This window comes from Setaria viridis, chromosome 1 (genome assembly GCF_005286985.2).
Source record: "Setaria viridis chromosome 1, Setaria_viridis_v4.0, whole genome shotgun sequence".
Taxonomy (NCBI): domain Eukaryota; kingdom Viridiplantae; phylum Streptophyta; class Magnoliopsida; order Poales; family Poaceae; genus Setaria; species Setaria viridis.
Genome location: NC_048263.2, coordinates 33772545 through 33792630, shown reverse-complemented (window position 1 = coordinate 33792630; position 20086 = coordinate 33772545). Strand labels below are relative to the sequence as shown.

Here is a 20086-nt window from a genome sequence, read left to right as displayed (position 1 = left end):
GAATCACCACCGCTCATTGTTTGCTTCAGTCTTCTGGCCCCGAGGCATTAGGAGCACCAAAGTTGACGCATCGGGGAAACTTTGTTCGGTCCGCCTTACCGGACTCCTTCCTTGGGAAGGCTTGCACTTCGATGCGCTCGGTGGCAGGGCCTACCCCTACCACGACCGTGTGGCAGCCGTGTGAATGAGTTTCCTAGGGGAGCCACTCTAGTCGCTGTTTGATGGGACGGAAGGGACTATCGCCTACCCGGCCGCAGGCGGTACCGTCATGCCTCCCTGTAATCATGATGTTTTACGTGGAAGGCGCGACTGGCACATGGTTGCCTCGTCTATCGCGCCCGTATGCACGACGGTGCCATTTAATGCGCCTCCAGCCGTTTCCTTCTCCTCGAAGCGATCCAGGCTCTGGGGGCTTCTTGGGGAAGGGACCTCGGGTGTCACAGCCTGAAATTTTTGGATTTTAGGATGTGATTAAAAAGAATAAATAAACAATAATTTTCTCATAATTTTAACAATTTTCCAATATTTATTTTCTTTACAGAAAATTTAGTATAGGAAAATAATTGTTTGTTTTCCAAAATTAAATAATGTTGTTCTGTGTCCGTGAATTCATGCTGATGCATCTTGGTTTTTCTTGAGTGCAAAAGGTTTTAAAATGCGTTTAGACGATGTTCAGACCCTTCTGAGAATTTTCCAACTTTTTCTGGAATTTATTCTCATTCTTCCTATAGCCAAATCTATTTATTAGAAGGCTCTACAATCTTTTTCACAGGCTCCAAATATTTTATTTAGACTCCTCATATCCCAATCTATCTCCAGAATTTTTCCTGAAATTTTTGGGATTTTTTAAGTATTTTTCATGAATTAAATGAATTATATGGAATTTCTAGATTTTTCTTTCATGAGAAATATATTATTCAAAATAAAAGAGAACCAATCCTATCCATCCGAGCCAAGCCCGTGGGCTCAGCTTGCTCTACCCTACTCCGGCCGCCTCCCGACCCATCCGGCCCGCCGAGGCCCATCGGGCGGTGCTCGACCGTGGGCTGGCCATGGCCGCCGCCGCCGCCGTGTCAGCGTGCGCGCCACGCCAAGGCCGCTCCCGCCGGCCTATAAAGGGCGAGCGCCCGATGCCCTGCGCCTCCTGCTAGCACCGCCACCACCACTGCTCGCCGCTAGTCGCGCCCCGCCGCCGCTCTAGGCCGTTTCGCTGCCGCCTAGCACCGCCGCGCATGTGCGCCGGACTACCACCTTGTCGCCCATGTCCCACATCGGAGCACCGCCAATTGCTGAAGCTGAGCTGCCCACCATCCTTCGTCACCAGCCACCAGCCAATTTTCGGCCGTCTCCGTGATCCTCCGCCGCCCATCTGTGAATTGCCCTCACTCTCCTCTCTCGGTTCCCCTCCTTGCCTTGGTTCCCAGCTCGTCGGAGCACCGGCAAGTCGGCCGACCAGAGCCACCACAGACCAAGGAAGAAGATGGCCCAATGGTTGCAAAAAGGCCCCTGGCCAAATCTATAATTACTGATCCTTTTCTTTGTGTCTTGGCAAATCTACAGATAACCCCCTGAAAAACTTTAGGTCCGTGCAACCAAGCCCAAGCCATCATATTTTGCAGATCTAACCTAGAGGTTTCACCTCTTCACAGTGATTGTTCATGATGTGTCGGGAATCTTCCTTGCTAGCCCTTGTTATCTATGGTTAATCCCGATTAGGTCCTTCTAACCTTGTTTAATCCATAGATTACACGTTTTAGCTCCGTTTCTATCCGTTCAAGTTGCGTTGTATTCATAAGAATATAAATTACACGTTAGTGGTGATGTTTTCCATCATTGCAAGTTTTTGAAAATAAATTTAATATTAATTTTATTAATGCATGTGGAACATGTTTTTGTTTAATTTAGTGATGTACGCCACTTTTCATAATAAACATTAATTTGGTTAATATTTACTTCATATGCTTTTATGAATAAAAGCCAATTAGAATTATACTTTGATTTTCATAGTCAAAATTAAATTGAGTAATGTTTATTCAATTTGTTTTATAAATAAAAGCTAGATAGTTTATATCTCGAGTTTTCATAATTAAATGCTAATTTTGCTAATATAAACATAAATGTGTTTTTGAATGATAATTTGATTAGTTCAACACGAATCATAAAGTTATGTGCTTAGATATTCCCACATATGATCTTTTCCAAAATTAACTGTTTAAAGTGGTGTAAACTATACATGAACATTTGTAACTAAAATTTGACTAAGCTTTACTTCGTGGTTTCGAAATATAAATATAATGTGAGTTAATTCAAACATAGGATATTTCTCTAAAATATCATCCATATTGATTTCTATGTTTAAAATGTATGAAGCACATAGTTCTTTTCTTTTATAAATTCAAATCTTCAATAGTGTATCTTCTCAACCAAAGCTTCGTGTTAGTCGGTTCTTGCTATGTTAATCTTCTAATCGTCAGCTATAGTTTAGCAACATTCTTTCACCATGTTTCATGTTTTTATAAGAAATATGGTATTAATTTTGATTAATACTTATTTACTCATCTTTTCCAATTAAAAGCTAATTAGGTTTACACAACGGTTTTCTTCAAGCCGGTGTTAATATGATTAACATCAACATGAATGAGTTTCTAATTATAACTTATTTTAGTTCAATGCGACATATAAATTTATCGATTGGATGTTATTACATATAGTTTATTTTTCAAAGTTAAATGTTTAAATGGCATAATTTGTACATGAACATTTATAAATGAAAGTTGACTAGGTTTTACGTCGTCTTTTCAGATACAAATATAATTTGAATTAACTCTAACTTAGGGTATTTTCTAAAAATATCATTTACATGTGTTTTCTAAATAAAAATAAATGCAGCGTATAGCTCTTGTCTTTTCCTTTGCAATCAAAGTTTCCTCGATAGATGTATGTTTTCAACAATAGCATCGTTCTTAGTGTTTCATGCGCCTTAATAGAATCGAGCCCTATCTTTTAGTACGCTCTTTTAAAACTTTTCTTTGATTGGTGTATAATTCTTAGTTGTATTTGTTTGTTTGCTTTGTATGTTTGTGCCGATGATTGTTTCGAGTAGAAGGATCGTTGTTCGAAAAATTTAAAGATTAAGAGTTTCAAGAGAGTAAGAGCTGAAGAGCAGTAAGAGTAACTTTTCTTTGGAGAAATGCAAGTGTCCCTAACCACCCTTCTGTCTATGCTTATCTATAATACCATGATAATTTTAATTGAAACATGGAGAACCACCCAGGAAAATAGTGCGACCATAAGTATTATATGGCTCTGGTCTTGGCTAATTAATTATAAACTCTAGGTTATGGTAGCTTTACCCAAAAGGGGTAAGAGGGAGAGACAGTAGTTGGTGTATAACCCGGCCCTCCGACTGATCTGCTCTATGGTAGCTTCGCAGTTTTAGATAGATTTATGCATTGCGCTGATCATGAAACCTTATCGAGCTATCCTTACTAGGGAATATTTGTAAAGGCCTTGTAGCGTCCCTATGCAGTCACCCCTCGGTAGTGTGATGAGTGACTGATCAGCACAGTATGGTTGGGTCTAAAGTTCTTCTGAACTTTCACGCGACTTGTGGGGAAAGTGTACAACCTTTGCAGAGTGTCTAAAATTGATATATCAGCCGTGCTCACGGTCAAGAGCGGCCTGGACCCTCACATGATTAATAAACTTGAAGATGGATTTAAATAGTTATTCTGGTTATTTCTTGTAGTCTTGCTGAGTACCAATTATAAGTGTACTCACCCTTGCTTACTGCTGCTCAGAAGAAGAAGGTGTGTGAAGTTTTCTGAAGATGATGCTAAGTTCTAGGCGTACGCAATCCCCAGTCGATTGCTTGTGAAGTTTGGAGCCTCCGTTTCCAGGATTTAGCTGTATATCTCTGATAGACTCGTGAGTTATTATTTATATTCATTTACGTGATACTGTTACTGTTATTCACTGATGATGTCACTATATGTATGAAACTAGATCCTATCATACATATAGGTAGCACTTGGTTTTGTTTTAAAACTGGGTGTGACATGGAGCCTTTGCCTGCATGACGCGTTGAAGCCCTTCCCCAGGGTCTCTGCTTCCCCCCGGGAGGGGGCGCGTCGCAGGCCAGTCGAGAGGCCCACAGGCCTCCCTAGGGGGTCTGGACCGCCTATTTTCCCTATGCCTCCTGTTGAGGTGATCAAGCTAAGGGAACGTTGAGGCCCGTTCCGCTGGCACCTTCTCTGGGACCCTCATTCCCTTAGTGCTGACAGTGTTGCTACGGTTCGTGCACGGGACTTCAAGATCAAGTTGTGTGATATAGCTTGTGGAGACATGATATAGATTTTTTATGTGTGTTTTTTATAGGTAGTGCGCATCACGACTATTCATAGGCTAGGACGTGGTCTTAGTATGCTTGTATTGTCTTGATGGACTTATCTAAGATTAAGAAAAGCTTTTGTTATAAAATAAAACTCCACCTCATGTGTGACGCTTATACTTATGTCTTGAATTGTTTCTGAGCCTAAATCATATAAACACCAATGCTTCAGTCTTTTATTGCCCCCACCCCATCTAAATGTTATGAATTGGATCGGTTCAGCTTGATGGAGCTTTGACACTCCACCTCTTTGTTGTGTTATTTAACTGTGTTTCTCGATCCTTTGGCCTGTATATACTGTGCAGCTCCATGGCTAGTCTGATTGTGCACGCAGGTAACTACATTACCTATGGCCTATACTAATTAATCTAAAAATGGCTTATACTAATGTTTCTTCTTATTTCTACCTTCATGCTAATAGACTAATGGTGCTTGAGGCAATGCTGATGCTTGCGTGCTGCTAAAATACTAAGACATCGAGCAGGCTCACTTTTTCAATTCTCCAAGGAATCCACGTTTATTTATTTGACTTTTAGTTACAGGTTCTAACACGATATGAGTACTTCCATATTACTAAACCTTATATTTCTAAATTTTTCTATTCAGTAATTGTATTTGGCTTGGACTTTTTGGATCTTTGGATTAATTTGCACCGTTAGATCATCATAAAATTCAACGGTGGATATTCTTCTCTTTTTTTTGATTAACGTGTGAATTTCTACACCCTCTCGGCGTACGTGATGGTTTCTTTTAACACAATTGTATTAAGATAATAAATAATAAATATGATGTTTTTAATGTTTTGCTAAAAATGTAAAGGTTGAAATTGATATCATAACACACAAGATTTTTAATCCATCTCCCCTGCTCAGGACAGTAAGGGGAAGTAGCGATATTTGGATTCCTTCGTGGGGAATCAACGAGGCAGCTGAGGGTTGTTTTCACCTTTTCCTCACGGTACTACGCTATCTACATAAATCGAAAGATGTTAGTTCGAGATTTTATCCTGACTGATTTGGTACGGTTGTGCGGTAAAGTTTGTGTTGATGCGGTGGAGGCATGATGATATATGATTCTATCCACTAAGATTTCAATATGTGCGTGGCAGTGTGTGTATTTTATTGTCATCCTTATATAATAAAGAATACACATCTCCATGCGAGAGGTTGAACACCATTTGTAGTTGTTGTTAACAGCCTCGTGGCCAAAACGAGTTTGCTAGCCACATCGCAACAGCTACGGAGATCTCGTTAGGAAGCTAGGCAGGCATCCATTGTGATTCACCGGTGTGGATGCAATCTAATCTAACAGTCGTGCAACAGAGGCATCAAGATATGGTGGCTAAGTTTTCTAATACCAGAGATCACCTATTGTACTGTCGTCAATCCTTTGTCGTCATCTGAGCTCGATCTTTCATCCATTTTATTACGATCATACGGTGGTTGGGAAGCAGACTCTACCGGCCGCCTTCTGATCGATCCCCCGCAAGCGTATCTTGGCGAATCCAGCCCCCGTGGTTTAAATTCCTCGGCCGGCGCTAACAAACTCCCCACGCGAACAGTGATGCGGTTTTAACAACGGCAATCATGGACCCAATCCAGAACGGGGCTGTCTACACGGTACTCGAGAATCCTTTCTACGTCTGAATTTTTTTTACCGTCGGATCTGAAATCAACCACCGTGATCGCTCCATCCTCCACCTTATTTTCTCCCACCAGCTTCCCTCTACTTTATCTCTTTCTTACCGAGCCACCATCGCCATCTGCCTCCACCCCACCACCGCACCGGCGAGTCCCACCCTCCCTCCACTGCCCCTCCCTCCCTCCCTCCTCCCTCTACCATTCGTTCTCATCGTCGGAGGTCACTTGAGCCGCCCCCGCCTCCTCCGCCACCCTACTTGTCTCCAGCGGCTCTCGTTGCCGGTGCTTGCCCCACCACCTCCACCACCCAACCAGGGGTCCGGCGCCGCTCGGCTCCGGTGGCGCCTCGCCACCTCCGCTCACCCGCCGTCTCGACTGCCACCACCGCTGGCCGACAAGCCACCCGGAGCTCCTTCTACATCCGAAGGTCACAGGTAACCCCTACCCCCTAAACCCAACCCCGAACCCTAACTCACCGGAGCTCAAGAAGAAGGTGCCGCCTAAGCTCAGGAAGGTGTTGTGGCATGGAATGATTGGGCAGCAAAATTTGAGTGTGGGGAGGAGTAGAAATGCTCGAGTGTAATATAGCTTTCCCCGTCCAGAGTACTCTGTCACTGCAACGTCATGGCCGCCTCGTCAGTCGTTGCGTCCTTGCATGGGTGAAATGAAGCAGATTCAGGGCTCCCTTTTACCAGCGGTGCCTTTCACTGAGACGGATGCCATTTCGGTCTCCCGGCCGTCGGCAGCGCTGCTGGTCGTCTCCAGCTCCAGGATTTGGATCTTAATTCACCGTCATCAGTCGGCGGCAGGCTAGACCGGCCGGCCATCAGCACATCACTTTCTTTGAACCTTAGTACTGGCTGATTAATCCTACGAATTGAATGACCTGCCAAAAGCTAGCTCATGTCACGCGTGCCTACGTGGCGGCGCCCGAAGCAAACAGCTCCGGCGGCCGCGGTTTCATACCTTCCGTCGTCGTAGAGCTCACGCCCGGGACGGTGCGACGCAATCAATGTCGCTCATCCTGGGATATAACCAACACGTGTGCGTATGATTGATCTGTGGCAAGGTGCATGAACATCCCAAGAACTCCCGACGCACGCACGAGCGCGACCGACGAGACAGACATGCGGACAAGATGGCGGCAGGAGCAGCGGTAGCATACCGTCATCTACAGGTGGCAGGACGCGCGTGGAAGCACGTATGCCACCGGTGGTAGTGTATCTGATCCATCCTCTGGCGTGGCGAGTTCACGCGGGATGACGCGCGATCCCTGCTTAAGTTCGTGGAAGATTCAGTGATCCAATCCTCTCGCCGAGCTCAGGACAGGCTCCCGCGGTGCTGGGCTGGATTCAGGCTTGCACGAGTAGAGACGATATGGTCCGGGACAGAGAACGCGTGCTGCTAGCTAAGCTGGGGGCTACGCGCACCTGCGATGGCGACGGCCTACTCGATCAAAAGCGACCGAAAGCGACCCGGTTAAGCACAGACCAGAACTAAACTACAACTCCAGACTTGCACTCAACATTAGTACTTTACAGTTATAGGGTGACGGTGGATATTCAATTCTTTCTTCACACAGTTCCCCCGTTCTGTAGTAGACTGATAACTGTACCCATCAAAACCCTGCAATGTGCCGAGGCGTAGTTATCCTGAATGAAGTTTTAAGTAGGCGCACATATTCTAGTCTCCAAATAAAAGAGAGCGATTTTTTCCTAGGAAATAATTGCATTTGAGGGTACTGAAACCTTCCCTTCTAATCCGAATGGGAGTCTGTTAGGACATTGCAATTCTAACTGCAGTTGTATATTTGGTATCAGTGGCAGTAATAAAATTCTTTAGAAATTGGTCACTCTGGAGCTTAGACCTTAAATGCTGCTGCATCTTACAATTTTTGACATTTTAATTTGTCAAACTGACTCAAATCTTCTGTCTGAAAACTGGGAGAATGCCCCTGCATATGAAAACTAGTAGTACAGCCAAAAGTAGCTTAGTTTCTGCTGACGGCATAATCTAACCGGGAGAGAGGAAGGAATAATCCCTGGTCTGGAGAACAGCCGGCAGGCCATCGCTGTACATGTCTTGCGCTAAACAACACGGACCAAGCCAGCCAATCATAAACAGCAGCCAAAACCACGCTGAAAAAGAACATAAACACAACAGCCTATTTCCTGTGGCGTGTATCACTCTCTTCAGAACAGAACAGCCCAATACAGGCTTCTCGGTGGATTCTTTCCGTCCAAAAGAAAAACACTTGCAGCGATTCCGTGGCAACAATTCCTCCTCCAAGCAAGTTTCTTTTTTATGTTCCTGGCTTCCTGTCTCTGGGTCTGGGACTTTATATAAAGCGAAGCAACTCCTGCTATAACAAGCACACAGCTCTCGGTTCTGCAACCAGATCTTGCACTAGCTTCCCTTGCCTCTCTACAGTCTGCAGCCTGCACGGCCATTGGCAATTTGGCATCAAGAGCCACCAGACCTTTCTCTTTTCTAGCTACCTCGGCGGCCATGGAGGCACTGGTCTGTGTGGCACTATGGGCTGTGACCTTGGCCATGGTGATGACTTTCATCATGTGGGCATACAGGTGGAGCCATCCGAAAGCCAACGGCCGGCTGCCTCCGGGCTCCCTCGGCCTCCCCCTTCTCGGGGAGACCTTGCAGTTCTTCGCGCCGAACCCTACCTGTGACGTCTCCCCATTCGTGAAGGAGAGACTGGGCAGGTACCCAAGCAACCAATCTTCACATGTTGTCAACACAAAGCAGCTAATAAGAAGATTGATACCATTTAATGTCTGAATTATTTGGTTGTGTAGGTACGGAAACATCTTCAAGACGAGCATCGTCGGGCGGTCGGTGGTGGTGTCCGCGGACCCGGACCTCAATTACTTCGTGTTCCAGCAGGAGGGGAAGCTGTTCGAGAGCTGGTACCCGGACACCTTCACTGAGATCTTCGGCCGCGACAATGTCGGCTCCCTGCACGGCTTCATGTACAAGTACCTCAAGACCCTCGTGCTCCGGCTCTACGGACAGGAGAACCTCAGGGCCGTGCTCCTCGCCGAGACCGACCGCGCCTGCCATGCCAGTCTCTCGTCATGGGCGAGACGCCCCAGCGTCGAGCTCAAGGACGCCATTTCCACCGTAAGAAGATATAACACCGTGTCTCTTTTAGCACGACCATCAACTTAGATTGCGTACTCTTGACGCACGATGAAATTAATTTCCTGCAGATGATATTCGATCTCACCGCGAAGAAGCTGATCAGCTACGAGCCGTCGAAGTCGTCCGAGAATCTGAGGAAGAACTTCGTGGCCTTCATTCGCGGGCTCATCTCCTTCCCGGTGGACATTCCCGGCACAGCCTACCATGAGTGCATGCAGGTAATATGCTCGCAGAACCGCACATGCATGCGGATGCAAGTTGAGCAACGTAGGGAGCAAGACAGCACACATGAATGTCAAGTCAAACAAACGACCGTTCACTCACATGCACGCGGTCAAATGATTCTGGAGGAATCTGTTCCGCTAAGCTTCTTACCACAGCGCTACACTGCTTTAACTGATCCTAAGTAAATTTCATGCATTTAGGGGAGGAAGAACGCCATGAAGGTGCTCAAGAAGATGATGAGGGAGCGTATAGCGGACAAGGGTAGGCAGAGCGAGGACTTCTTCGACGTCCTGATCGAGGAGCTGAGGAGGGAGAAGCCCGTCATGACGGAGGCCATCGCGCTCGACCTCATGTTCGTGCTCCTCTTCGCCAGCTTCGAGACGACGGCACTGGCACTCACGCTGGGCGTCAAGCTCCTGACCGAGAACCCCAGGGTGCTTCAGGCACTAACGGTTAGTACTGGACATTGAAAAACTCCATCCGCGATTGTTTACTAAACTCGACGTACGTGGTGTGTGCCTGATGAAGCAGGCAACAAGGCCTGGCTTGTGCCGGAAACAATTGACCAGAGATGATTCTGTGTTGTGTGGCCAGGAGGAGCATGAGGCGATTGTCAGCAACAGGAAGGACAGGGATGCCGAACTCACGTGGGCCGATTACAAGTCCATGACCTTCACATCTCAGGTGAGCCTAACCGGGTCTAGCTAGCTAAGATACCGCACGGATTGCTGAGGCAACTTGAACCGTTAAGAAAGCTTGCTCGACATATCTTACAGCCACGGTAACCAAATGGCGATATAACAACTTTGACAGAAAAATGCGATTGTGCAAGTGCATGGTCAGTGCTTCGTGCCTGTGAAACCAAATGCATGGTCTGCGAGGAAGAAGATATATACTAATTAGCTTAATAAGTAGCTAATAACAACTGTGAAAAAGATAATCATGTGCATTTGAAATTTTGAATCACTAAAAGGAACAAACAGAACCAAAATAGATTTGAGTATACAAAATGCAATTCTTAATTTAACTGACAGCCGGTTCTTTTGATGCTCATGAAGGTTATACTAGAGATAGTACGATTGGCAAACATTGTGCCAGGGATCTTTCGGAAGGCCTTGCAAGACATTGAGTTCAAAGGTACATATATTTATGAAGAATAATAAAAACCATGATATTTTTTAATAGAGAATACTTTTTTAGTTTTGGGATACTTAGAAAACATATTTTAGATATTTGTACATCCGGTGGATGCAGGCTACACCATTCCGGCAGGCTGGGGAGTGATGGTGTGTCCTCCCGCTGTGCACTTAAGCCCTGAAATCTATGATGATCCATTGGCGTTTAATCCTTGGAGGTGGCAGGTTTGTGCCCTTTTTTCTTTGTGCAAAATTGAAATAAAATATATCCATATATCTCCTATGATACTGAAAATTAGGGTTCCAAGAAGAGTAGAATATCGAATTAAATAGCCTCTATATATAAAAAAATAGTTTCAGATCACTTTAGGATTTTTTTTACAGTACCACCCATGCCCATCGAACCTTGATGATCCTACCTGAAGTCAAAAGGCTGCTGTCCACATTAAGGTGTATCATCATTTTAGCAAACTAACTAGCTACTAATATAAATGAGGATCCAAATAGTGGAGATTGCAATCAATGATATATATGTGCTTGAACTCTCTGGACCTTTTTCCATGTTGTAGCTTGCTTGGAAGGATATAAGAAGATCCCAGAAAGAGTATAAACACATGCATGGTATAGCCGAAAGTCCTAAACTCACTAGCATGCATAATTGGCAACCAACTGCACCAATCACCTTGGAGGAGTGAAGGCAGTATTGGAATATTTTGCAACAGATTGCATGTGATTCTGACCACCAAGCCCTAGCATGTCTGGGTTTTAGGGTTTTTGCCCGACAGTTCCTCAATGCGGCAGCAGGTGAACCATGTGCTATATATCACATACTCCCAGTGAAAAGCAGAAAAAGAAATGTCAAGGGGGACATAACACAGGAGTAAATAATCTTATCTTGCCTATCTAGCAAGGGGATGAACCTGGAACTGCAGTAATAAGCTCAGTTCTCTGTTTGTAGATTGCTACGTGATACGTCTACATTGGGATGGTCAAGTCAGCTTATGGGACAGCATATAGTCAAATGTTACTTAATATACGCTGTTCCATTAAAAAGAGACACGTAGCTATAAAGAAAGGAGGCAACCTTATTAGAGCGATAACAATAGAGACATTGTTCGCATCAAGCAAATAAAATGTAGCAACTTGGAATAAGATATTCTCATATAGGTAGAAGCCTCCATGCATGCATTCGTAACTCGTAAGACAAATGCATGAAAATAGTGTTCAGTTTTTTACTCACCAATTTATCTGAAGTCTGGGCAATTGTTGTGGGTATAACTTGTGCAGGACAAGGCGGAAATCACCGGCGGAACGAAGCATTTCATGGCCTTCGGTGGGGGTCTCCGGTTCTGCGTGGGCACCGATCTCAGCAAGGTCTTGATGGCAACCTTCATCCACTGCCTGGTTACAAAATACAGGTATCAGTACGTGAATACGCATAACATTGTTTTAGATGCTTTCTGAAAAAAGTGGAATTTATATTTAAAGATAAATCTGATCATTGCAGTTGGAGGACCATAAAAGGAGGGAACATAGTCCGTACCCCGGGCCTCAGTTTCCCTGATGGATTTCATGTTCAGCTCTTCCCTAAGAGCTGACGCCGCCTTCTGTCCCGAATGCAGCCGTGTTCTTTGATCGACATGGTTGCTTGCAGCCAACATATACAGCAATAATATAAGTGGAAAAAAAAAGATAGCATATTTAGGTGACGAAGCAGTATTATACATACATGAGCTCATTGTAGGGACCTCCTTGTTAGTGTAGTATAGTTTTGAGACCAAAGTATATATTTAGGCCTCTGATCCAAACAAGAGGTAGGTGTTTGTACTTTGGGTCCTCCCGTACGTCTGTTTCCCGTGTGGTGAGTGGTCTATGCGGTCTAACCATATGGTGTGTGTTATCTAGTGTTCATCTGTCATTGACAAGCGCTAACTTAGCGCTTGCCTATGTAGTCACCATGATGTTTTGGCATGGATGCACATTGCAGTGTTTCAAAAGTTATGATATACATAAGTTGCTCGGTTTTGTCTAAGTTTGAGCCAAAAATTTGTTACTATGGTACTACCTATATATATGCATAGAGATCGATATCTTGCAATCCAATCAATACATCACAATCACAAAAGAGAATTACCGTTGAGAAAAAAAACTAAGTCACTTTACAAATATGCAAACCATTAGTTAATCTAATATAAGATTTCAAGGGTTTCGGTCTCATTAGAGCAGGGAGACAGTTTCAATTTGAAGCATGAATCAAAATATTTTCTAGTCCCTTTTCGAACTGATGAAAATGAAATCCCTAGACGGCCGGACACTTTCCTCCGAGGGCAACCGAAAATTTGTGAGCGGCGAGGTACAGTTTCCTTACCGGACGGCCGCTCCGCCGTCTCCACTGCACCATGCGCGCGTGCACGGAGTCAAGAAGAGAGCTAGGTGCGATTGGTTGCCTGCACCACCTCGAATACGAGCTCCCCACATGCGAGATTTTCTGTTTGTTTGGTTTGCGCATCTGCTTGATCAGGCTCTGCACGTGCAAGATTTCCTCCGTAGCCAGGCTCAGCCGGTGCGAGCAAATCGACTGTATCTGTCGGGTCAGGCTCGCGTGGTGCAGGTAATTAGCCATCTAATGATATTATTAATACATTATTAGCACATATTAAATGATATTAATAGATTTCAATTAAAATTAAGAGTAATAAGATAAACTAAGAGCTATAAGATAATAGTTTCCCCGTAATAAATGTCATTATGATGATTATTTATATATTTTCATCTCATGCAACCCGTCCTCGTACTAGCAACCAAACAGCTTCTCGGGAGAGCCTGACTCATGCGAGCAGGCAAACAAACACCATGCTCTTGTATGCAAATAGGCTTGGCTATAGGGAGCCAGGTTGGCTGGTGCGAGTCAGGCTAGACTCCTCGAAGCAACCAATCGCACCCCTAATGCATTCGCCCTCGTCGCTCGTCGGCATCCATGCCTAAAGCAGGTAGCGCAGATCTGGCCTTGGTTTCCGCCGGTGCGAGCCATCGGCCGCCACCCGGCCACTGCTCCTCGCTCGCCTGTTCCGCTCCCGATCTCTCGGCGATTCGGCGTGCGCTCGCCATGGACACGAATGCAACGACGTGCCTGGCTGACGGCGGCGGTGTCGTGGCGCCGCGGACTCGGGCCGGCCACAGTGATTCGGCTGTTGATTGGGCTGTGGTTTCAGTGCCCCCAATGCAAGAAGGATGTGGGCTAGGCTAATATGGACACGGATGGAGTGGGCCGTCCACGTGGACGGTCGGCCGGCCCGGGCAGAAAAAAAGAAAATGACGAACGTCACAGTTCAGTCCCCAAACATGAAGTCAGCCCATCCTCGCAAAACAAAAGGAAGTCGGCCCATATGCATAAGTTATTTTTCACAACCACGATAATACAAAAACTATACCACATAACAATAAATATTTACTTGAACAGTACAAAATATATTATAAAGCAATAAGATTCAAAGATGGATAATCAAATATAATATAGAACATGCAAACAAACCCAAAATATTCTACCAAACAACAATTTTCACTACTAGAACAATACTAAATATACCAGATAAATATAATAGTAATTTTGCATTGGAACAATCCAAAACATACCACAGAACAATGAACTTTCGTATTTTTGAACAAACCAAACATAATAGGGAAAAAATTAATAAAATTGACCACCAGAACAGTGCAGAATATACATACCACTTAACAATGATTCATCATTACCAGATGCTAGATATGTCTCACTGACCACGTTGCTGTAGGTATGTTATTACATAAAAAAAGTGGAGATTTCCATGCCCCCCACTTGACTGCAAATCGAAAGTAGATTCCGAATAACTAAGCTCTGCAAGATATCAAATTTCTAGTCCTAAAAAGATATCGAAATTCAGCTTTGTAATAAAAAAAAACAAAGTTTCATATAGTATGGAGCTTTTCACGTTGGCTCATTGGCCGTCCCGCTGTGAAGCTATCTCCTCCTGGCCCCGCTGTTCCGATCGATCAAACTATCTACCTTCTCTTTGTTGGCTTGCTGGCAGCAACATTGTAAACGTCTTGCTGCATAAAGGCACGACAACGATGGGCCTGTGCCGTGTCTGCCAGTGACACTGAGGACTCGTGAAGAGGGGAGATTGTCAGAAGCGTAATGGCCTAATGGGTGAGCTTGTTATTAGCATATCTCCCACAGTCCCATTCTTTACCTCTCGGTCCCTAGTACCTAGATCAACCTATATCTATCTCGTCTCTTTGCCATGGCGGCTGTATGAGTCATGTGAGAGCAGAGCTTGAACTTCTCTAGGCGCCCAGTTCAGAAATCGCGGTGGGGCGCAGCAAAAACAGTGAGTCCCATGCCACGATTAGCGAGTGAGGTGAGGACTAGTGAAGGGAAACACGAGAGCAGGGCCGTACAGTGGCTGGTGCAAGGTGTGCGATGGTTCAGGGCCTCCAAAAATTAAGGGCCACCAAATCTTCAATTAGTACTAATTGATGCTTGATTAAATAGGAAAAAAACGCTGCCCATGTACCTATGAAAGCCCAGCAACTTGAAAGCCCAATACATATGCATGAATGCCCTTGAGGTCTTGTGACGCTAGCTGATTGAATTGATTTCACTGGTTTGGCTAGAACAAGAGGTAGGTTAGTTGCTTGAGTACTATCTTTACTATTTTTGCATTAATATTTGATATGTTTCTTAAGTATTATAAGAAATACCATTTATATAAGTTTTATACTTAAGTGAAAATGTTTCTTTGATTTTGTCGCATTTTCAGATTTTAGAGCCGCCTTATGAATTTCGTTCCAGGACCTCTAATTTGTAGGTACCTGCACGAGAGAAAGAGATAAAGTCTGCCTTTCGTGTGGGCGAGCTCGTTGACTCTGCATCGACCATCGAAGCCGTGAATGCAGAACACTCTACAGTCTAGCTAGTGACAAACCAGCCACTGCTCGAGATTGACTCGATCATGGGCGGGTCCCTCTTTAACGATAGCACTTGCCGAAATTCAGGCATAACAGCATAAGCCTTGGGCGATATCCCCGTCACTGACGCTAGCGGCTGATCGGCTACGCACATGCTGACATGACATAACGTTTGGCGGTGGGATATCCTATAAGCAGCAGGGTTATCCGAACTCTTTTCTGATCCGAACTGTGCTAGATATTTTTTGCTGGTGCAGCTTGCTGCCAAGCGCACAGCACGTGAAGGCACTGCATCTTTTTATGACGCCGGAATTTCCCCGGAATGGACCGCCCGAGCGCCCACCGGCTCGCTGATTGCGCCGTCGTCGGGCGAAAGAACGGAATACGACTGGGCACTGGCGCACGGCATGGGCCGCACGGCGCGCCGCCGCGTTGATCGAATCCTCCGCTCTGGAGTGGCCCGGCCAGATATTTCTCTTGGCCCTCACCCCTTGGAACCTTGAGCCTAGGAGCTGCAAGGCGCGTGGAGTCAGCAAAGCGCGGCGCTTTTGATCCGGGATCGAAATGACGTACGCGACCACCAATTCACACTTTCGTATGAACAAAATATCTCATTCTCTGCAGCACAACTTTGGGCCACCTTGGCCCCGTCAGTGTGCAGCCCATCCTGACGTGACCATGTCACTTGGGCACGTCAGCATTAGTTCGGTTGCCGGTAACAGATCGCAGTTAGTTACACGGCGACGGCGTTATATAAGCTAGCCAGCCAGCTTAGCGCCTAGCTTCGAGGCTCGCTAGATATTTCCAGCCAGCCGCGTTCTCCACCAGCAAGCAAGGAGACCACGCAGCAGCGAAGGCCGCGCGCGATCCACGCGTGCCTCCGCCGTGCGCGCGCGTCGCGTGCGGGGCCAGACCAGATGGACGACCTGGCAGCGCTGGCGCGCGGCGAGGGGTGGACGGAGGAGCGGCACGCCGCGTTCCTCGACCGCATGGAGCTCTCCTTCGTCCGGCAGGAGCTCGCCGGCAGCGACGTGCGCCAGGCGTCCCGCAGGCTGGGCCGCCGCCCCGCGCCGCAGGCCTCGGCTCCGCTCCCGCTCGACCGGCCCCTGCCCGACAGCGCCGTGGAGTCCAACCGGTCGGGGCCGGCGGCGGCCCGGCGACGCGCGGCCAACGACAACGACGCGCGCCGGCCCGTGGATCCAGCCGCCGCAGGTTGGTGAAGGCTCGCGCTTGCCTTTCGTATCGCAAGGTGAAAAATGTACGCGTCCAAGTCATTTGTTCCCGTGCATAATACAAGTAGCGCGTTGAAAGGCAGGAGTAGTACGATCACGGGCGTGTGATATGAGAATACGAGAGACGATCATGCTGTGACCCTTAACTCTGTCATGCGCCGGCTTTTTAGATGAGGCAGAAACGCAAACCGGTTGAGCCATGATCAAGATTCAAGACAGCGTTCCGCGGCGGCGTCGACATGACACACCTACTGGATCGATTGCTGCGCCACTGGCCTGTCTAACTGAAACAGGAAGCGTTTCTACTGATGTTCTTCTAACCATTTGTTGGTGCTAACTGTCTAGCTACTTGACTAGTTAGCTGTTTGTCACGATCTCGTTGAAGGAGACATAATTTGTAGGATGAACTGGATTTAGCGAATGCAGTACTGCGGTGATGTCTCCTTTTACCTCTCTTGTTTGCTTGATTTGTAGGTTTTTCACGAAACTCCTGAACAAGATGGTCAAACTCAGAAGAGAAGTCCCTTTCTACGAACGTAAAAGGTCCATTCTTTCTTGTATGGAGGGGATGATGTTTTGCTATGCATTCTTTGATCTCTGCTCTTTTTTTATATATACATGTTTTTATAGTTTGGGCAGCTTAGAGCTATTTGGCATTCAAATTCGAGATGAAGAGCTGTATCACTTTTACCAATCACCGAATTATTTACTGATTAGTTGTTAGCTTTAAGCAAAGCTTCTTTCTATCATGTGAAGGTGGTCAGACCGTCAGAGATCTAACAACCGCAGCAGCGTATGTGTAAAATCCGTAGTAAAGTACTTACCATTGGACAAAAGTACAGGTAGTTAGCAGAGATCATCGTGCTCCTAGCAGCAAGTACTACTCGCTATCATGCCACCCTCGTTTCGAACTTATTAAGTTCTCAAGCAACATCCTTTGTCGCGCCGTCCTCGCCAGAGTCAGAAGGTATTGAATTGAAGCTTCCTTGTAATATCTAGGCATGCAGAACACTCGTTGCAGAAAAATTGCTCGAACAAGAGTGCATTGATCTTTGCCAAACAGCTTGTTCAAAAAAATGCCTCGTCACGGGAGGAATTAAACCCGAGACCTTGCGGCTTGCCTATCAAAAAAAATTTACAAGCTCGTGTCCTGTCTACAGAAACCGCTGACGACTGGTACGAAGATATCGATGCACCACGGAGCTGATTACTCATCATTATCTAAAAAAAAGTGAGCTGATTAGTGTGCACAGCAGCGCCTACTTGGGATTGGGAGTCACAATATTTCGCAAATGGGCCTAGCAGGCCAAACATCACGGCAAAAATCTACCTACCAGCGATGCAGAATCTTGCCGACAGACTGGGCTGGTAAAGCCCGCCCAAATGCGTTGACCAGGCCTCTTTCAACCATCGTGTACAGAAAATTTTCTATTGTGAATCGCAGGGCTTTACCCTTGAAATTCTCTGCTGGCCGTGGGCCGCAGAAGGGACTTGGAAATAGTTTTAGTTTTCAAACCAGCAATCGACGCGCCTCGGTAAAACCTCACCAGCTGCGTCATTGCCCCAAGCGCAAGGGGATTTCCAACGTCACCAGAGGCCTAGGTTTTATACGCACAGCTCGGGCGGGACGCGCAATTGCTAATCCCCGCGGTGTGGTACTAAAAAGAAACCGACGACCTACTACTGCCACGATGATCCCCATAGAGTTTCGCCATTGGGCTATTCGCTCTCTGACCTTATGACGACCATGGGCCTGAAAGTCCGGCCCAGGTAATCACGGGCTCTAACTACTTCCGTTTGATCTTTAACCGGCGGGCTGAAATCGGATTCGCTCAGAAGTGGTTCATTTCAGAGCCGAGCTAAATTATTGTCGCCTTTTCCTTCAGCCCTCGTAGCGTCTAGCCCCTACGGAATGATCTTTACTTAACACTGTTCCATACACAGTCATCCTACAATTAGCCTTGCCTACAAGGAGTAGTGAAGTATTTTCTCGAACACTTGGCTAAATTCGACTGGACTTTGGAAACGAGATTAAGCTGTCGTAAAAGGGTAATTATCAGGTAGGGCACATGGTCTGAATCATGCATGCAAACCCACAGACAAATTCACAATCATTCTGAGTTCTGACAGGCGCTGTAGGTCGTGGGTCTTTCTCCCTTCGAGCTTATATATGGCCACCGCATATGCCATGTCTGGTGTCTGCTTGCCATCGTCCTTAACATCCAGGAACATTTGGGCTCCTTGACTTTCTGTTGGGCTAGCATTTCAACATAGGACGACCACCACACGCATGACTTTGTTGAGCACCCCCAGCGACCTTAAAGTCGTCCTGCCGACTTGTCCACATCTCAATAATCTGCCCTAAGTCAACCGCGAGGCAGAAGACGATGGTCCTCCACCCAACCAACTCCAAAAACCTAGATAGATTCTTGGTACATGAAGGATGCTAACAGCTTTGTCCGTACTCTTGGTTTGTGTTGTAGCCAGTGTATCTTTGTAAGAATCATGTGAGATTTCCCTGTTCCAAACAGGGTTACATGGTTGATGCCTCGATGAATGATGATGCTATGTGTGTTAAGATCGAGCAGGCACTGTTAAAATAGGGCCCTCTCGGTTCTTGGATCTGAACTGCCAGATTGGATTTGGTTTTGGGCGGGTGGCCTGCGGTTACACATCCATTCAGGGCCCTTGACTTGAGATGGGATCTGTGAACAAAGCTTGCTTGCATGGGGCCCCTGAAGCAATTGGAGTTGGGAGGTTTCGAGCTGTGCAGCTCAGGGGCCGTTTGGTTCCATGCTAAACTTCAACCCAAGTTACATCGAATATTTAGATATTAATTAGGAGTATTAAATATAGATTATTTATAAAACTCATTACACAGATGGAGGCTAAACGGCGAGACGAATCTGTTAAGCCTAATTAGTCCATGATTTGACAATGTACTGCTACAGTAACCGTTTGCTAATGATGAATTAATTAGACTTAATATATTCGTCTCGCCATTTAGCCTCCATGTGTGTAATTAGTTTTATAATTAACTCATATTTAGTCATCCCAATTAGTCTCCGAATATTTAATGTGACACGGATTAAACTTTAGCTCCAGGATCCAAACAACCCTGAGAGTCTTTGAACCTACTGAAACCATGTCAACATCAGCCTTGACCTCTTCAGGTCATGCTTCACTTTGCCGCTGTGGAAGGAAGACAACTACAGCATAGTCCTCCTCGTGTAGTCCAAAATATCATTTCATTTTTATCTTTAAAATAAATATAATAATTGCATGCATGGGCCATACGGCCCATTGTATTGGTTGCTGGTCGGTCTGGCCCGCCTGGTACTACACACACATGCTTTG

General features: G+C 45.9%; 2 protein-coding genes and 1 non-coding gene across 5 annotated transcripts; 2 read left to right on the top strand and 1 right to left on the bottom strand.

Annotated features, from left to right (window-relative positions):
• The first annotated feature begins 8284 nt into the window (after positions 1 to 8284).
• LOC117845538 (cytochrome P450 87A3) lies at positions 8285 to 12582 on the top strand. 2 transcript variants are annotated; one of them, XM_034726599.2, is made up of 9 exons: positions 8314 to 8750; positions 8844 to 9168; positions 9258 to 9407; positions 9615 to 9866; positions 10009 to 10098; positions 10473 to 10551; positions 10669 to 10775; positions 11838 to 11968; positions 12058 to 12582. In XM_034726599.2, exons 1-9 carry the CDS (start codon positions 8539 to 8541, stop codon positions 12146 to 12148), a joined length of 1437 nt encoding a protein of 478 aa, XP_034582490.1. In that variant the 5' UTR covers positions 8314 to 8538; the 3' UTR covers positions 12149 to 12582. The 2 variants fall into 2 exon arrangements, with proteins under 2 accessions (XP_034582498.1, XP_034582490.1); XM_034726607.2 differs by lacking the exons at positions 11838 to 11968; positions 12058 to 12582 and adding an exon at positions 11120 to 11831 and having other exon boundaries at positions 8285 to 8750.
• Positions 12583 to 15978: 3396 nt separating this feature from the next.
• Positions 15979 to 17478, top strand: LOC117838932 (uncharacterized). 2 transcript variants are annotated; one of them, XM_034719246.2, is made up of 2 exons: positions 15979 to 16746; positions 17204 to 17478. In XM_034719246.2, exon 1 carries the CDS (start codon positions 16415 to 16417, stop codon positions 16715 to 16717), a length of 303 nt encoding a protein of 100 aa, XP_034575137.1. In that variant the 5' UTR covers positions 15979 to 16414; the 3' UTR covers positions 16718 to 16746; positions 17204 to 17478. The 2 variants fall into 2 exon arrangements, with proteins under 2 accessions (XP_034575137.1, XP_034575069.1); XM_034719178.2 differs by having other exon boundaries at positions 16082 to 16709.
• Positions 17479 to 18171: 693 nt separating this feature from the next.
• On the bottom strand, positions 18172 to 18306 carry LOC117841813 (U4 spliceosomal RNA). Its single transcript, XR_004637394.1, has one exon. It is a non-coding gene; the product is annotated as a U4 spliceosomal RNA (small nuclear RNA).
• Between the last annotated feature and the right edge of the window lie 1780 nt (positions 18307 to 20086).